Here is a 19,592-nt window from a genome sequence, read left to right as displayed (position 1 = left end):
TATTAGACAGGATCTCGGCCTTTTTAATCAAGAACCGCTCGTTGAGATAATTTAGATGTTGAATGTGCGACTAAAAATTTCAAATAACTTATTCTCTTTTGCAGCCGATGTCTGCCAATGTTGTATCTTTCACCCCCTGGTGATTTATTTTTGACAAGTTAAGAAAAACACAAGTCAGTTGTTTGACAAGTAGGCGATGTGGTGAATTGAACGGGCGAGAAAATCTTCAAAATAATACCACATACCTAAACTGATCGGTTTTAGTTCCCACTCAAGATAGAAAAGTCATGAAATCGACCTTGCTGTTGCAAAACAAAAAGTACAAAGTCAATGTCAAAATGAATATGGGTAGCTCCACGGCAGATTACAGTAGGCTACATGTTCTTAAACAAGTGTGCTATTTTAATTGTGTAATTCTGTTGAGGTGTTTTGTCGATTTCTGTCCTATATTTTAATAACGCAATCTGTTATTGCTAAACATGCATCTAGAAAATTTTGTGTTTATACGATTCTCGAAACGTCTTATACTTGCTGACTAGAAGAATGAGTTGTGATGTAATATTACCGTAGTTTCTGGAAGGTTCTAGTCAAAGCAAACCTGTTATAAATACCCGCGTGATTTGAGTTTGATTTTTAATATTTAGAGTTATGTATTATGGGGATTAAAAGTTGAGAAGTCGTAATGAAAAGTGTGTTGAAAATGATCGTAGAGTTCTAGCCGATATGGAATAGATTGTAAAAGTGGAAATTATTTCCGATTGTAAAGTTGCTGTTGCAAGTAGTAGCGTGTATTTTTGAAAGCAATCTACAATCTCAAAATAGAACTATTCGACATTTAATCGACTGTTTAACATTTGATATCCCAATAAACTACGTCATCAATCTTTGCAAAGTCTCTCTTCGTGTAAGGTCGAAAGATCTGTGACAGTCAATAACAACAGCAAATAAAAATGACACTCTCCAACGCAATTTTTTAGGCCAGATTGTCCAGCAAACCAAATCCAACCTCACAGGTTATAATATAAACAGCTTTTCTTTGGAAAACAAGCAACAAGGTCTGCCGAGCGATGACAAAGTAAACTATAGCTTGTTCCGCCTTCCCTTGAAGTTATTAAATTAACAAAATAAAATTTAGCATTAGCTACCTGATAGTATTTTTTCCTTGTGTTGGATGAATTTATGATTCTCAGGTCAACTTCACGTCATCAACCGCCTCATGAGCGCCAACATGAGGAAAGTCCGAGTGACAGCTGTTGACAATTTCCAAGGAGAAGAAAACGACATAATTTTGCTTTCATTGGTTCGAAGCAACGACGATGTAAGCACCACACGCCAATAAGTAAACTCGTTTATTTATATATTTTTACAATGAGAAAAGTCTAGGACAGAAATTGAAAAGCTCTATCATTAAAAGAACCATTCGGTCCAGCCCTAACTCAAACATACTCTAAGCAATAACCTCCAATTGATAACAAATACAAAGGTCACGATAGCCTAATACTGGAAAATCTCAAGGTGTTTTTTATTAAAGTATGTTCCACAGAGTACGAATCTTAATTTTGTCAAAACGCAACGACACAGACTGACATTCTTGAAAATAATTTGTTTATATTGAATTTGCACTGAAAGATGGGCTAGATGTAGGCTATATATGTTGAAAAAATAATTAGGCCTACAAAAAAAAACATTGCGTTATAAATAAACAAACCACATACAAAGAAACTAACAAGAAAACTATGAGATTAGGTCCGCTAAATTTACACTGTTCGAGTTTGTCGAAAAAAAAATATTGTTTTCTAGACATTGCAAATTTTAATCAACAATTAAAATTGTCACGGCACTGAAGCCGTCTTGCAGGCCACACTTTTTTTTACAGAAGCCATAAAGCTGAGGAATAAGAGAGCCTATACCTGGTCTAGGGTTTATTCCCTGTATTGTATAAATAAGATGCCAACAGAAATATCACAAATAAAATAAAATAAAAAAACATGCCAACTTTGACTATCTGCAGAATATGAAAAGTTTTTTTAAACCATTTCAAATATTTAATAGAAGCTTTAAAGTTAGTTAATTGTATACATTTACTATAGTTTTTTAAGAGCTTTTTACAAAGTTTGACTTCATTTTGTGTTCAAAATTTAGACAATGCTAACACATTGCAGGAGAAGATCGGCTTCTTGGGCATAGAGAATCGAACTTGTGTTGCTTTGTCTCGAGCTAAAAAAGGGCTTTTCTGCATTGGAAATGGAACTGTAAGTGTATGACAGCCAACCCCGCAACCGGAAAATAGAATTCAATTTTGGAAAACATTTTTGTAAATCAGCAAATTAAATTCATTTGTTACGCTATAGTTGTAAGAGTTTGTCAGTTGGCATCACTGGCAATAGCGTAGACAATAAAGTTGTGAACTCCAAAGCGATAGTTAGATCAACGTCATAATCACGATAACTGGATCAATATTAACATACTGTATGGTACCGTTGTAGGCTACTATTATTATTGATATATTATTTATTGTGTGCTGAATTTATTTTCTTCCTTCTTCGCGCACACCTCGTCTGGCCACATCGCTGATAGCTGAATTTATTTATTTTTGTATTTTTTTGTTGTGATAATTAATCAAAGAAAACGATGTTTTCATATTTTTTTCAGCTATTGAAAAAGAAAAGCAGATTGTGGCGTTCTATGCTATCCAAGTTAGAGCGAGATGGAATGTTGGGCGATGCTTTGCCTCTGCAGTGCAAACACCATCCAGAGAATATTGTCATGGCTAAAAATGTTCAGGATTTTCAGAAAATTTCGGAAGGTTTGATTCGTTGTTTGTTGAACTTATCTTGCCTATGCCGAAGCTTTGTAACGTCTTGACAGCTAATGTTCACTTTGTCTGATCATGTAAAAAAAAAACTTCCATTTTAAGGGTTTTCACATCAAATATTGCAAGCGCTAAAAAAACTGCGAAGTAGAACATTCAAGCTTGGCAATTGGCTTGAAGGTATGCCAAAAACGGCACGACTGCTACAGACTGAACCTGCAAAGACAGACGTATCGTTTCTGCATAGGCTATTAGAATGACCATTTGTGCAGCGTATCCGATGCTTAGAACGTTGAATCCTGACGAACAAATGTCAAATCTACGCTTAATTTCAGCACATCATACGCATTTTCCTCCATAAATTCGAGTAGCATGGGAGATCGAGTGGCGTAACAACTGAGGAGTCGCTTGCTTTCCATTTATGCAATCCTGGTTCAATTTCTGGCAATACTGGTTATTGAAACAAAAATGCCCGCCTCTATCCAGGGTGTAATAAATTGGAACGCTGTAGTTTCTGAAAGAGAGCTGGCGAAGAGAAAGGAACTTGCCAATCTTTCGTTAATGCAAAAAGGCTAGTTTAATGAGAACCTCGTCTTCTCATCACCAGATGGTTGATGCCAAATATGGGACCAATTTTTAAGCTGGGACTTTTTAGGCTGCGACCTTTGAAATTTGGGAACACATTTTAAGTCATGCCTTGTAGGCTACGTGACAGCACAATCTTATTTCTTGGTAATTATCGGAATCGCATGACACTCTCTTGATATTAAAAGTTATCTATATGCTGATGTAGTATATTATTAGTACTGTATATTGCTTTCATAAGCATTTTTTTTTATCAGTAGGCTATATCGTGTATGTAGCCTACATTTTTCAAGCAACTTGTCAATCAAAACTATTTGGATGGTCTCACATGCTATAAACTGAATAAGTGTTATTTTTTGCTTTGCCAGGTGGATGTGGGAAGTCTTGTCAATTTAGGTTGCCATGTGGACATGTCTGCACCAGATCCTGTCATCCTGATGATGAAGATCACACGTTGTTTGTGTGCAGGAAACCATGTCACAAATTTTGTGAAAATAAGCACAGATGCATGAAAAATTGTTATGAAAAGTGTGTATGCTCAGTCAAGATAATGAAGGTAGATCAAATAAACCCATAATCAAAACAAGCATCTTTGGGGTGGCCAGATTTTTGTCTGGTGTTTGTAGGCCTACGTTAAAGAGTTGACAAACAAGCCATTTTTGGCCGATTTCCGCCCTCTAGTATTTCATAGAGTATGATTGTGAGAATAGTTTTAAATGATAAACTTATGTTCAGTTCAGTTTATTTTTATTTCCGACCATTACAAAAAAAAACAACACTTGCCAAACATAGTAAAGGTCTTGAAAAAAGTAGAAGCCACAAAACGAAAACTTTTTGACGTGCTTGAGACATATAGACAGGATAATCAGTTTGAAGTTTGGTAGTCTCAACATCTTCAAACAAGTTTAAAATTTAAATCAGTGAAAGAAAAGTAAATAAAGTTTTCAAAAGTTATGTGACTAAAAAAATAAACTAGACAGCTGCTATTTGTTTTTAATATACCGTACTGCAAAACAATTAAAGTTTTGCATGTGATTGTCAAAAAAATAAGACAAATAAGTTTAGATTTTATGATAAAATTGGATCTTGAAGTTATGATGTCATAGCATATTGTTTATATCCAATTATCCAGAATATTACGTTACAGCCAGTAGATTGTTGATTCGAAACGTTTTATAGTGATTTTTACAAACGTATTAGCCATATCAATGCATTTTTTCGTAAGAGTGCTACGTTTTTCTAATCAGACCATCGAGCCATGTGGTCATGAACAAGAGATGCCATGTCACCAAGCGCCGGACAAATTTTGCTGTAAGATGCCTTGTCCGGAAAAACTAGTGTGTGGGCATACCTGCGCTGAAATCTGCGGAAGACCTTGTTCTGAGTGTTGCAAAGTCACAGTGAAATCAAGTAATCTTAGGCTACGTCACTTTTTTGTTTTCTACGAAAATCTGTTAGTATATATGTAGTTTAATTTCAAGTCAAAAATTAATATCAGAAGATTAAAATTATATTAAAAAAAAAATTATTTTCAAATTTTATTATTTTAGTTCAACCAGCCTGCGGACATCCTCCTGTCGATGTACCTTGCTATAGATCAAAGGTAATTCGCATGAGTGACTGTAAAGTTTCTTGCCATGCAACGTTGAAGTGCGGACACAAATGCAAAGGCAACTGCTATAGCTGTCAACAGGTAAGTAAGCAGTTGCTTTATAAATTAATAGACAAATATTTATGCAGCTTTAAGGATATTAAAATGCTATGTCTGGTCAACCCTTTTATACAACTCTGAAACTTGGACAGTGTCACAAAAAATGGAAAAACGGATCGATGCCTTCGAGCTCTGGTCATACAGGCAAATGTTAAAAATTTCATGGAAACAAAAGATCACTAACTACGAAGTATCATCCAAATTTAATTCAAGCAAAATTCTCTTACAAATAGTCAAAAGAAAAAAATTAAAGTATTTTGGACACACAATAAGGCAAAACTCGTTACAAAGATCATTAATAGAAGGGAAGATAAACGGTAAAAGAAACAAAGGTAGACCAAGAACGATTTGGATATCGAACATCACTAAATGGACAAAATTAAGTTATAAAAATGCGGTACGAACAGCTCATGGTCGAGAAAAATGGCGCATTGTATCCAGTGCTGTGTTAAACCCTTTATGGGCCCCGGGGCCAGAATAATTTTGGGCCCTCTATCGTCAAGCAGACCTATAATATTGTGTATAATTTCACTGCACTGATATGGAAATGTGGTTCACTTCAATAGACTTTCTCACCAGTTTAGAAAACAGCACCGTGTAGGCCTACGTAATCGCAAACACAGGTCTATCATTTCTTAGCTACACCTTTGCTCGGAATGAAAGCCAAAAGTGTTAGCAATTTCTAATAAAAAAATACTGGCAATGGAGTATAGTCACGACGCGGTAATACCACCGTACCGCGCAGAATTTTGACTGTTTGAACTTTGCGTCGCGGTACCGGGATAAAATCTGAGGATAAAACCAAAACTGAAGAAATTATTAATTTTCATTCAGATTTGGCCATCTGGTCTGATAACATTATTGTTTTTCACCATTTTTATGGTTTATCTGGCAACACTACTTGTTCAGTCAACCAAGGTAAAGCATTATGATTGTGATTGTAAATTTTAATTTGTAAACAAAAACAGTGTCATGAGTTTTGAGAATCAGGTGTTTAATTATTTTTATTTAACATTATTTCATTCCAAGGCAAAGCTTTCATTATTTTATGCAGGCATTCAAGGTAATTAAAGTTTTTAGAGTATGGTAGCCTTGGTTAGTGTCAAGAATAAACACTTAAACAGGTCACTTTACTCACTTGTGAAAGAATGATTTTTATTTTGGATCAAAGCAATTTCAGTGGGCTACCATACAACATGTGATATGCCAGGTCTATAAGGTATTTGAAAATAAGAGAAATTTCATGTGCATATATTCAGAAAAAAGTAAATACAGAAGAACGTTTCTGCTAAAAGTATCCAGCATTCAACAAAAAGCAACTCAGATGAGCTATAAAAGGTGGATAACAAGTGGTGCAAGTTCCTCAATTGCCTAAATAGGCCCTAAATTTTTTCAAAAATTTTCTTTTGTTTAATTGACTCCCTTGCATTTGATGTGCACTTGCACAAGTGCTCTCTTATTCTTCATGGTGCAGAGGCAGTATGACATTTCGAGATGTTTTGCGTTGTAGTGTACGGGAAGACATGTGCAGTGCGGCAGCGGACAGATTTTTTCTGCTCGTGATATCACTAGTCAAGGATATTTATAATTACGGTATTGTAAATGTTAAAAATAGAATGAAAAATCATAAAATAAATTGAATATATAGGTATGTGAACCCACAAAAAGGCCCAACTCCAATTTTTTTTCACTCTTGTGCTTTCCGATTTCTTTCAATCAAAAGAAATTGAATAGTACCGGTATGTGAATTCAAAAAGGGCCCTCTAGTATTTTTTTCATTTCACTATTTGTGCTTTCCAATTTCTTTCAATGTATTGTAAATTATATATATACTAAAAAAACAGCCAAATGTTTCAAACATATCGGTAAACACATAAAAAATACCCTATCAATATTTCCAATGATTTTGAAATGGGCCCAACTACATCAATTACACTTCAACTTCTAAATAGTTTCTCTACAGAATCTTCACCGTGTGAACTTATTAGGTATGATGCTTCTTACCAGTAAGCATAAAATCATTATCGAAGTTTCACCACAAAAGTAAATGACCAAAATAATTAAAACGGTTGTGCAAAAACACTTTGTGGCAACTGGGCCCTTCTTGAATTCAATATTCAATTGCACCCCACCTGTTATATAATATGTTAAATATATTTCTGCAGATCATGTTACCTGAACTAACGTTATCGCATTTTAACTTTCTTTTAAGATAGTAATGTGTTTTTAGAGATGTTCCAGTGTAGTAAGGGCCCAAATTTGAGATGTTTTAATATAATAAGACCTTAATCATCTTTATAATGGACAAGTACACGCAGTAAATTTTAGAAAATAAAAAAAAACTTCACTGAAACGCAAATGTCTGTTATTTGTGGGCCCCCTAAGATGGTGGGCCCGGGGGCCGGGCCCCCCTTGGCCCTCCCCTTAACACAGCACTGATTGTATCCAAACCACAATACGAGGAAGGAACATAATGATAATGATTAAGGCTTTTAAAAAAACAGCTTTATAAACTAACATTTTAGAACTATTTTTGAGAATATTCAAAAAAGCTCTTGTGGTATACACCCTCTTTACACCAATGTACAAAAATAGTAGTCGAAAATACTGTCAAGTGGAAGATCTGTGAAAATAATGCCTACAGAAATGACACCATACAACCAACTCGTGCTTTTGTGGCATAAAAGTGGAAAAGCGTGTTTTTTGAATGTTTTTGTAAAGTTTTTAGCTCATGATTATTTTCGTCTGGAAAATTAAAGAATGTTCCAAAAAGATGAAACCAAACTCATTTAACAGTTCGTTGATAAGGCTTCAAGAGCATGTTACGTTGTTTTTGCAATGTGCATCCAAGCATACATAAATCATAACTTTATAATGTTTTTTGAAAAAGGTAAATTGATAGGCCTACATAATTATGCAGACTGCAGAAGGTAAATTGATCAAGTACTGCATATTAAATTTCCTTCTGTGACTGTAATAAATGCTGTCATTGATCTAGTTGATTTAAATAAGTTGTTCTTCTTAAACTAGACCTGCTACTTTGGAAAACAGATATTTTATAGGTGTAAGTTAGCGCGTTTGGTGGACTTGGACACCCGCTTCCCTTACGGATTGAAATTACGCGCTGACTGTCACTCTCTGCTGCACCACACGCAAAAGTTCCAAATTTCTTTTACTTCAGGGAAATGACAATAAGCGGTTTTCTAGATAACAAAAAATAATTTTAAACACAGACAATTAACTATAGGTGAGTTGAGGTTGAAAATTAGTAGTTTTAAATTATTCACAAATTGTTGTAGGGTTGATCGAGAAATTACAAAATTTAAGAACGGTGAAATCTACAAGTATGCGAAACTGTCAGGATTAAGCTCTGCAAGAAGCTTTCCCAGTCCGAGGATAAAGATTCAATCAATCAATCTATCTACCGGTAGCCTACTAACTACACACACAGACATGTAGCGTGTACAAACAATGGCATAACAGTACACTAAAACATATAACACACATAAGATACATTACATACCAATTTTGGTTCATCCAAGTCATTAGCTGGCTTTGTCCAGCATAATTAACAACAATGTCACATTTACAAACAAGCATACAACTGCTATTGATTCTCCTTTCAAAGAATAGAAAACATATGGTCAGATGATAAATGCATGCCTGACAGTGACAGCATCCCTAGTCCCAAACAAACCCATAACTAAACATGCCCTGCAATCTCAACTAGCACCTACTCCTAGCAAAACACTAACAAAAAGACTGAAAAAACAAAGCCAGGACCAATGCTTGAGATTACATAGTTTCCCCAAAGAAACTGATAAAATAGTTTAATGAAATAAAAAGGGACAAAAACGCGAGAATTTCTACAATAGGCTTTTGTAGGCCTACACGTTATCTGTTGCCAAAAAAAAAAAAAAGCTAAAACAGCGTAAGGCCCTAACCTTGAATAAGAACTCCAGCCAATCATCCTTCCCTTGTCCATTCTGCAGCAGAAGCTTAGACGCATTCAACAGTCATCTTTGCACCCAAGCATGCCAACCACATATTAAATTTTCATTTATTGCTTTGCTGTCATAGGGGATTTCTGTATTTGTTTTACTGTATCAAATTACATTCCGGGTGTAGCAATTTACCTTCCGTAGACGGTAAATTAATACATTTGAGTGACGTTTTTAACATTTCAATTACAAAAAAGGAACAAAAATATAAAAATGAAAATGTTTCGAAAGTGTGTAAGGGATCAGATTTTCATTTCAGCCTAAAACCAATAGTTTGTCACGTAATTTTCAGTTAACAGGAAAAAATCTTTAAAACGTATCAAATTACCTTCCCCTACAATAAAAACTCTCACACTTGGGCAAGGCTCGTATCTAATTTTAGCAATTAAATGATTCCGTGTATTGTTTCCTTTTGTTTTAGGGGCGCTTGCACGAACGTTGCCGAGAAAAATGTGGAAGAATATTGTTTTGTGGACATGTATGTCAAGAAGACTGTTCTGCAAAGTGTCCTCCGTGCCAAAAGCCATGCGAAACAGCATGTTTCCACAGCAAGTGCAGAAAAAAATGTTGGGAACCTTGTGTTTTGTGCAAGTATGTCACCACATAACACATTTTTTCATTGAATGTGGCCGAAAGCAAGTCTACTTTGCACCTAATCATGAGCCGTAAAAATTAAATCAAAAAATTATTCATTATCAACTGATGCAAGATTAAGATTTGTTGAATAGGTTTCAGCAAGCTACAAGCTAAAATCAATATCTTTTAAGCATTAACCAGTCAAGCCCATAAAAATAAGGAAACGTTGTTTTGTAACTTTTTTTGCAAGATTAATGGCCTCTAAACGCTGTTGTTTCGTAATTTACAAATAAATAACTTTGTTGCACCAAATCAGGGATTTATAAAAGTACGGGATGCGAAACTACCTTGAGCAAGCGCCTTCGCATGCCGTACTTCTAGAAATCCTTGCGTCAAATTAAATTGAAATGCTTTTAGAATATTTCAGTTCAGTTCAGTTGTTTTTATTTCTGACCATCATATCAAAACAATACACGTCAGCATAGCAAAGTTCGAGAAAAGGGTAGAAGCGTCAAAACGCGAACGTTAAAACGTGCTTGAGACCGAAGTAAGTTATTGAGTTGAAAGAAATTTGGCACGGTCGCAACACCTTCATTTCGTTTAAGTAGCGATTAATGCGTTCTATACTTCATACAGAGAAAAGTGTCGAGTAAGATTTGACAAAAGCAACGAATGTACAAAGCTTTGCTCTGAACCTTGTGATAAACCACTGAGTGAAAAGCCTTGTACAAGGGTAAGAATCTGACGACTTACTTTTGGTTTAATATACAAGCGATTCTGTTTAAACTTTACAATACGTAAGCCTATTCACTATTTCAACTTAAAATTGTGAACTACTAATTTATTCGGTATGTCTTACTGCTAACCTATAAATTTTTGGCAATTCTTTAACATTTACTTTGATAGCTATGCTTACAAGTTAATTTCAATTTTGTACTGTATTTAATGTGCTTATGCTTTTAACTTTTGCGGCTGAGCTAGGTACGGACGTGTAGGCTACCCTACAACCAAAATATGTTTTAAATCGCACAAGATTTACCATTTTTTATTCGCACGTTAGTGTACAGGGGGTGTATTTTTAATATGCAGGTCGCTGTAGCAGATGGGGTTTTTGACCAATCATAAAGCAGGATTTAACGGGGCTGAAAGAAATTTTGCCGGAAAAAGTTTAGTAAACCAAGTTTCCCACAAAGTGCAACATTTTCCTGTGATGTCTGAATTTACATAAGCATGCCAGCAACACTCTTGGATAAATCTGACAAGTGGCCTACCTGAAAAGTTAGCATTCGAAGCTTTGTAAACTTTAGTTGTTCAAACTTTTGTTGCAATTTTTTTTAAAACCTGATCTCAAATTTTTCCCTGCGACATTTTTCACAGCTGGATATAATCTTGCCTTCTGATTGGTCAATAAACCTTACATGCTGTAGAGACCTGCAAATTACAAATACTCTTACAGTGGCGTCTTAGCCAAGTTAATCATGCCGGTAACATTGAAACAAAAGACCTCTTACTGTTAACAAACCATATTTCTAAACCAAGGCTTTTATTTCTCACTTAGAGCAATCACGGTTCACAATGAAGTGATCTAACTAAAAAGTTTCCTAGTTTGTAGTGGGCTAATCCGCTTCTACCAGTGTAATACTGTTATCATAACATATTGCAGCTGGTACTGCATCAAAGTGATTAAATACCAACTGAATTAAAAATAAATACGTCTCTAACTCTCTATAGTTAACAGTAGATTGGTTGAGTTGAGTTTAATTTTTTTCTTTTCTTGTATAGCATGTAAAATTCATTGACCAACACAGCGCGCTTCTCATTAAAATGCTACGATATCATACCCACTTCCCAATAATGAATAATGCGATATCTAATAATGAGATTTTGTTTATTTGATCAGACACGCAAAAGCGTAATGTTTCCATATAAATGGCAATATAAAACTGGAAGGATCTTTACCGATCTGTTCGAACAGGCTGTCGACCCTATAGCCTACAATTTTTGAACCTGATGTTGAGGTTGCAATGTTTAGAGGTTCCGTTTACAGTGCTAGTTCAGCTAAATTTAATCTTTATTGTATTTTTGTTTAAATAAAGCTGAAATGTTTTGGTCATTCTTGACTAGGTGTGTTGAAAACATTCGATCGACTTCTGTGTTATTCATTTATGATGGCTTTGTAAGCTTCTGGCACAGCAAAGATACAAAAGTGATAGTTTAGCTTAATTTGCACCAGTAGAAACGCATCATGTTATTTAACTAAATGCCTGGTGAACAGCCTCATTCAATTTTCAAAGATACAAAAGATGCAATTTTAAAATTTCCACTTCTTTTTGCTGAAAAATGTGCTTCAACAGAGGCTGGAAAAGTGTGGTCACCAGTGCATAGGTTTGGTTGGCGAAACTTGCCCGACACTCTGCAGAATTTGTGATAAAGAAACCGTCACTGATATTTTCTTCGGAAATGAAGCCGAACCCGATGCAAGGTAAGAAACTATGAAATAATACTTTTGATTTAGCCTTTCAGTTAGTCATCTAAAATTGAATAATGCAAAAAATTAGCAGCAACTAGTAGGCTAGTCTACAACACCAAGAAAAACTGGCACAATATACTGTAGTGGTTTGATTGCTCGCCTTTGCGCGGGGGAAATGTGGGTTTGATTCTTCATCGGATTATACCAAACATGTTTCAAAATTATAAAATTCATTCCTGCGTTACTCTTAGCGGAGGAGTGGGTTTCGGTACTTCCCCTACGTCATTCGCAACCGCTGAGTACTATGCTCTCTGTGTAGGGAAAAAGCCTGAGAGAATTGCGTTCGGACAACAAGGAAAAATCTTTTGAAAACCCGGCAGTTTATTGCAATTCAAGACCCTCTGGTTGGTTGGTTTTGAATCTTTATCCTCGGACTGACAAAGCCTTGATAGGTTATTCCTGGTAGTTTCGCATACTTGTAGAGGCTATTGACGCAGGGCCGGTTACCGAGCTTGGCAGAGTGAAGTTTTCCGAGTGTTGAAGTGTTGTTGTCGGGGAATTATTCCATTCACTGGGTGCCGCTGAATGGAGAGCAGTCCTGAAATGCATTGCTCAACGAACACCCGAGAGTCGAACCAACGGCGCGTGATCTTGAGTCGAGCGCGTAACCACTGAGCTATCGAGGCGGACAACTAAACGTTAGTTTTGGGAAAGAGTCCATATTTCTCAACGAACAAACAAACAACAGCAACAAAACCGATGCACGATAACAAATTTAGTGATAAAAATATTTGTTCTTTCCAAAAAAAATTTATACTCTACCACATGACCGTATTTGAATAGTTCACAAAAAAAAGGTGCGTTGGCGTACCTTTATTTTACTGCGCATAGTTTCACTTGTCAAATTTTAGTACATTTTAGAAATTTTGTTATTGTGATAAAAAGTTGTTTTGTGAAATTTTTATGACGTAACATGTTTGCAATAGAAGTTACGTCATGTTCCCTATGTGGAACATCGGCAGTTTACCGTACAATGTTTTCAGCTTTTTACTCTACTGTCATAAAACTATGTCTGTCTAGTTCAAGCTACAGAAACACTCAAATAGCTAGAAAACATCCATTTATTTGCAATTACGCACTAACCTGTGTGATAACTTTTGAAGCAAGTTTTGCGACACTCCCCGTGAAAGGCGGTGGTTGCACTTTGTGCACACCTTGTATCTTGTTGCACTTGCTGAGTCGGTCTCAAAAAGTGGTGTATGGTCTGTGGTCTGTTCCTCAGCACCACATTCACAAGAGGCCATTCCCCATTGAGGCATGGTTGCGTGGAAAAGCCTGATGCCCGTGCGAAGACAATTGAGGCCCATTCATATCTGTTTCGGTAGCGTCAGACCGATGGAGCCGATGTCGGTGATGAATGAATAGAACTTCGTGGTGCTTGACTTCCATTCATATTTCCATTTATTGTCTGCCAATTTAGCCACTGAGATGATTTGTTTGGCAGCTTCGTTGAGCAGAAGTTAAGTAGCTGGCACAATTGAGTGTCCTAATTTCAGTCGACAGGGATGCTCGTTTGAAGGAGCAGAGACCTTGGAATGAAGAAAGTGGTTTGGCCCCAATGCCTGTCGGCCAAGCGACAGAGTGGCCGTTTCGCTGCGTCTGTGCTTGAAACAAGCTGCTCAAATAAACCTACTTTATTGGTAGATTAGAAGAGAAAGAACTGAGAGCTTTGAAACTTTCAACAAGCTGAATAATCTAGGTATTAAAACAATGAAAATGACCCTAAAATAAATAAAATATAGGTTGATACCCCTAAAATAGACAAGCACCTGTATCATTGTGTCTGAAAACCATTAGACTTATTTTTTCACTTCAAACTGGCTCTTTGAACTTTGTCAGAACTTGCTACAGGAAATTAGCGAAATGTCTACAGCAATGGCGTATTCTCCATGCATGCAAGGCATGCACTGCATGCCTTACAATTGTGATGAAATCAGAAATCTTTCAGGGACAACGAATTTATGCGTAGAAATAGAAAATGTTAATAGCAGAACCTCCTCGCTTTCTTAATTTCAATACTCGAAGCAACTGTTCGTTTTCAATCTTTGGCAACTTTGCTAACCATGGCAACCCTGCATGCTAAGAAGAGCTCAGCATGCGGTGATAATACAATTTGCCTATTCGCCGTTCTTTTACAACACCGTGGCGCAAAGGCGACCAGGGCATGCAGACTTGAAATTGCATGCAAAGCAAAAATCACTATCTGTAGACAGGGTTGCCAGATTGGATTTTTCACGACCAAATTTAACAAATTTGACTTTAATAAAAGTAGTTTGCGTTCTTCTGGTGACTATTTACTAGGTTACCTCCTGATGTTAAAGATGATAACTAGCTTTTGTATTTCCGACGTTTCGTCAGTCAGCACGACTGACTTTATCAAGGTGGCTAAAACAGGTTAACACAACCTGTTCAGCAACGATGGCACAACACAAAAACATACTGATAAAATGAATAAAGTAAGCAGCAAGAATCAGAATTAAAACACGCAACAAGATACCTAGAGGTTAAACCGAATGCAGTGAATGCCTAAAACCAGTAGGCTACTTTCCAACAGCGTAAATATATCTATCTATTGGGCCACCGTCAAGAAACATTGAAAAGACATCAGACAAGACAGAAACCAAGGGAATTGGCAAAAACAATGCTAGAGAAGACGCACTGAGAATGGAAAAGGTGAAGCTAAAGTTAAAGTAATTTTTTGTACACAGAGGGGAAATTCTGACCTTCTTTCTGGTTAAGAGCATGTTGTGCTTTTTGGTTTATGTACCACTTTTCTGTAAACAATCTTTTTGTATAATCCTTTTCAGTTTTAAGAATGGTAGCGTTGGTCCAAGTAATTTTATGGTCTGAATTTATAGAATGTTTGCAACGAGCGGAATGCTCCGGACGTTGAAATTTAATAGCTCTTTGGTGCTCGTTGATTCTAGATTTAAGATCACGTTTTGTCTGTCCAATGTAGATTAAATCACAGTCATGACACGGAACTTGGTAGATCAATCCAGAAACTTCACCTTCTTTCATGGGGTCTTTAGCCGAGGGAAGGTATTTACCTATTGTCAGATAGGGTTTCATCGCAACTTTGATTCCTATGCCATAGAGGATACGCTGAATTTTGTCGGTTACCCCCCTTATGTAAGGAAGACAAGTAAAAGATTTATAAGGAGGAAGCGAAGGTTTCGGTTTGGGTCGCTGTATGCAAGCAAGTTTTCGTGGAAATCCGTTGAGCATTAAAGTATTGTGAATGTTTTTCTTGTGGTGTGAACGTTCAGAATCATCCGTTATGTGAGTGTCCAGTCTGTTGTACAATGTTTTGGCCACTGTGAGTTTTTGATGCTTGGGGTGATGTGAGTTGAACTGCAGGTATCTGTCTGTATGTGTTGGTTTTTTGTGTATGGTAGTGGTTAGTTTTTTGTTGTTGCTATGGCGAACCACTTTAACATCCAAAAATGAAATTTTGCCGGTGACTTCATGTTCTATGGTAAATTGAATGGATGATGAAATGCTGTTAAGGTGCTTGTGAAAATCATTAACTGCAGTTTTTTTGATGATGCAAAACGTGTCGTCAACATATCTAACCCATAATTGTGGAGGAGTGTGAAAGGTGCTGATGGCTTTGCGTTCAACGAATTCCATGAAGATGTTAGCAACAACTGGAGAGATGCAGGAGCCCATCGGCGTACCATAAATTTGGCGATACAACACATCTTTGTAACAAAAAACAGTAGATTGAAAACACACTTTTAAAGCTTGAATCACGTCATCAGCACATAATTTTGTACGATTTTCAAGTGAATCGTCTGCCAATAACAGGTTAGATATTAGGTCCAAGGCTTCTGTCAGAGGGACAGAAGTGAAGAGGCTTACAACATCAAACGAAACGAGACAGTCTTCCTGGCTAACGTCAATATCTTTAATTATTTTGACAAACTCCGTGGAATTTTTTATGCAATATTGATGATCGAAGAGTGGAGATAAAATATCAATTAAAAATTTTGATAATTCATAGGTAGGTGAGCCAATAAAGGAGACAATAGGGCGAAGAGGAATGTTAGGTTTGTGAATCTTAGGTAAACCATAAATTCTGGGAGTAACGCCTTTATCACATTTAAGACTGCGATAGGTAAGCATGGTGATTTTTCGTTCAGTGGCTAATCGCCAAACTAATTTCGTAACTGACTTGGCTATGTTAACAACAGGATTAGGTTTCACAGGTAAAACTTTGTAAGTGTTACAGTCATTTAATAGAGTCATTAATTTAAAGTCATAATTCTTACTGTCCATGACGACTGTTGTATTTCCCTTGTCTGCTTTCACAATCTTGATTGATTCATCGAATCGCAGAGCTTTCAACGCTTGCTGGTGTTGTGGAGTCAAGTTGGGTGGGGGAGGTTTAGCTGTTCTTAAAATTTGAGTGATCTTGGATCTGACCATATCAGTAGCTGATGGGTCACTGATGCCTTTTAAACCTTTTTCCGTTGCTGCCACAATGTCCAGTTTTGGGATGGATTTTGGAGACATGGCAAAATTTAGACCGTTTTGCAAAACTTGAGTTTCACTTAGAGAGAGTGACTTTTGGCTAAGATTTTTAACCCGCCTTTCTTTTAAATGTTCCGATTTTTTAGATGAGATTTTTCCTTTTCTAATTTTTTCCAGTTTTTGTTCGTGGGAACGCATAGTGGTTTCCTTCGATGAGAAATTTACTTTAGTGGTGTAATGTAGAAGATCTTGGTAGTGGTCGAGTTCCAAATTCTCTTTCAATTCAAGGTTCAATTGTTCCAGACTAGACGATATCTTCTTGATATTAAAGTGGCATTCAGTAATCCGTAGTTTTAAAAACTCAAAACCATGCTTTTCTGCAAGACAGAATCCTCGTGGACTGCGGATAGGTGGTGGAAATTTGACTTTTTTGAAAAGTGTTTGGCCGGACAATTTTTGTTTGGCCACTGGGCCTTTTTTAGTATCCCGATTGGCATTTGTTTGGCCTTTTTTTCTTTTGGTCTTCATAGTTTAAGTCCTTACGGCTTTCTACTGTAGATAGTAGATACTGTAACTCTAGGCCTGTACTGCATCGAAGTTTTAAGTCAGATTTCGGCATTGGCGATGACACAGAGCACCAGGGATCTTTCGGTTGGGTGGTCGGTAATCTAATCCTATTTCAGCTGGTCAGGTTTAAACTTTAAACTGGTATACGTTGTATCGCATTGCAAAAGCTTTAGCCTAACTGGTTTTGAATGTTTAACATGGCATATAAAATTAAGACATTGGATTCATGATGTGTTTCAAACCGGCCCGTAACTAGCTTGGAGCACTATAGGGAGGGCAATGAGTATTCTAAAGGGGGTCCCACTTTTACCTTCCGTATCATGTATTTGTACACAATGTGGGTATATTTACGTAAAAACATTAATCGTAATTGAGCGTTTACGGTAGATTAGCATAGATTATCATAGAAACAGCAGCGTGAGCTGGCATTATAGAGTAAATGAACTTACATGCTGTAGCTTGAACAGTTATAATGACGACAGCATAAAAATTGAGAAGGAAAATCATTTTTAAAACATTCGACCATCAACTAGTGATAAAATCGTAAAAATTGGCATAGAAACCGCAGCGAAATTTATGATTTTGTAGTTGACTCTTTTATTAGTTAATCCATTGCCTTTCACAAACTTTGAGTTCGTTTCAGTTTATTTACATTTTCCTCTAATGCGCTGCATAAATCCAGGGATATCTAGAGAAGGGGATATGAAGGCTCGCAACGATTGCCTTATTCTCATGACCAGTGTTTCTCAACCTTTTTTAGCCCAACGCCCCCTTCATTAACTAGCAAAATTTTACCGCCCCCCAACAAAAACGATTAGGCTTAATTACAAAAAACAAAAAAAAAATACTATTAATACTACAAAAGTGCTTAAATGCCAAGCAAAAAGCCAAGCAGAGTGAATTACATCAAATATAGGCTAGTTATCAGTTTCTAAAACCCTTACAGCCTGTTTTACCCTAAAAAGGGGGATCATCACAAGGTCCTTATTCAAATAGAATTACATTTATATTAGAATAAGGACCTTTTGATGATGCCTCTTTTAGGGCGAAACAAGCTGTAACGATTTTAGAGACAAGTAACTATATTTGATGAAAAGCAAATCTATATTTACGAGCATGAAAACAATACAGGCCTACTGGTAGTCAGTGTGAACCTTGGGCTTGGTGAGAAAGTGCCAGTTTCTTCACATCTGGTGTAAAGCCAGTGAGGAACATTCGAAGATCACCTCTTACGGATATGTCAAGTGGGTTTTTCTGTTTGGTAGGTAGCAGAACAACACAGCTGAATCCCTTTTCCACCAGGTATGAGGTAGGAAATGCTACCACGAAGATACGAGCTCTTTGACGAAATCGTTACGCTGGGCAGTAGATGGTTTAAACCAGAATGCCCCCTAATAATCAAAACGCCCCCCTAAAGCCTAGGTAATCATACCGCCCCCCTACAAAATCAAAACGCCCCCCGGGGGGCGGTACCGCCCCCGTTGAGAACCATTGCTCATGACACTACCAGGGCGGTAGTTTGTAGTGCTTTAAACATGTGGTTCTATTTAAAATCGTAGAAAGTTTTGTAGTGCAGCTATAGTACAATGAGCTACAGAAGACAGTTAGCAAATGTTACGTAGAGCATATTTAAAGAATACTTGTTTACAAAGACAGTTGAAAAGTTACCAGTAAGCTGTTTTTTTTAACAAAGCCTTTGCAGTAGGCTAGATGTAAAGCAAGTATATCGGTAGTTGAATTAACAAACAACCATGAGCATGCTGTGAATATCCAGGCCTGATGCTAATAGCGCAATGCAAGTTATCATAACAAGTTTAATAAACTACTATCGGTGCCAATTGTCATTTTACGATAAACACAGATTATTTACGATAAACAAAAGCCCTTCTATTGTCAGACGTAATAAAAGCCTTCGTATCCCCTTCTTTAGATATCCCTGCATAAATCACACAAAATATATTAAGCCTATAGGCCTACTACATAGAAAATAAGCGTTTGAACTATGGTATAATAGGGTTGCAGCCGCTGCACCAGTCACTCATCGTTTTGTAAATAATTGTGCAATGCACCTAGTTTTTTTTCTAGTGCAGAATCAACAATCATCTCTTCAAGATCAATCCTTTAATGATAATAGTGAGAATCTATTTCACACCATCAGTGAAATGTATCCTCGCCATAGATAGGTTAGGCCCCACCTTAACAGAAGGCCTGGATGGACTTCACTGAATGTATTAACAAAAACGTCCACGTCTATTTTCTCGGTCATTTCCTTTTTAAACGCTAACAGAACCAAGTTCGCCTGGAACATAGACCCGCGTGTCTATCCGAGATAAG

The 19,592-nt window shown here is 36.7% G+C and overlaps 1 protein-coding gene across 1 annotated transcript in view; it reads left to right on the top strand.

Moving 5' to 3' along the window:
- Positions 1-19,592, top strand: part of LOC145781652 (NFX1-type zinc finger-containing protein 1-like) — a 95,151-nt gene that overhangs the window by 51,964 nt on the left and 23,595 nt on the right. Inside the window, exons 17-25 of the mRNA XM_082593327.1 lie at positions 1,191-1,318; positions 2,163-2,252; positions 2,653-2,806; positions 3,766-3,953; positions 4,645-4,822; positions 4,957-5,090; positions 9,531-9,700; positions 10,322-10,418; positions 12,040-12,167. Coding sequence (XP_082449453.1) covers positions 1,191-1,318; positions 2,163-2,252; positions 2,653-2,806; positions 3,766-3,953; positions 4,645-4,822; positions 4,957-5,090; positions 9,531-9,700; positions 10,322-10,418; positions 12,040-12,167 — 1,267 coding nt within the window. The remainder of the gene's footprint in view (positions 1-1,190; positions 1,319-2,162; positions 2,253-2,652; positions 2,807-3,765; positions 3,954-4,644; positions 4,823-4,956; positions 5,091-9,530; positions 9,701-10,321; positions 10,419-12,039; positions 12,168-19,592) is intronic.

This window comes from Aplidium turbinatum, chromosome 13 (genome assembly GCF_918807975.1).
Source record: "Aplidium turbinatum chromosome 13, kaAplTurb1.1, whole genome shotgun sequence".
Lineage (NCBI taxonomy): Eukaryota > Metazoa > Chordata > Ascidiacea > Aplousobranchia > Polyclinidae > Aplidium > Aplidium turbinatum.
The sequence above is the reverse complement of the archived record's forward strand: the minus strand, read 5'-3'. Positions and strand labels throughout refer to the sequence as shown.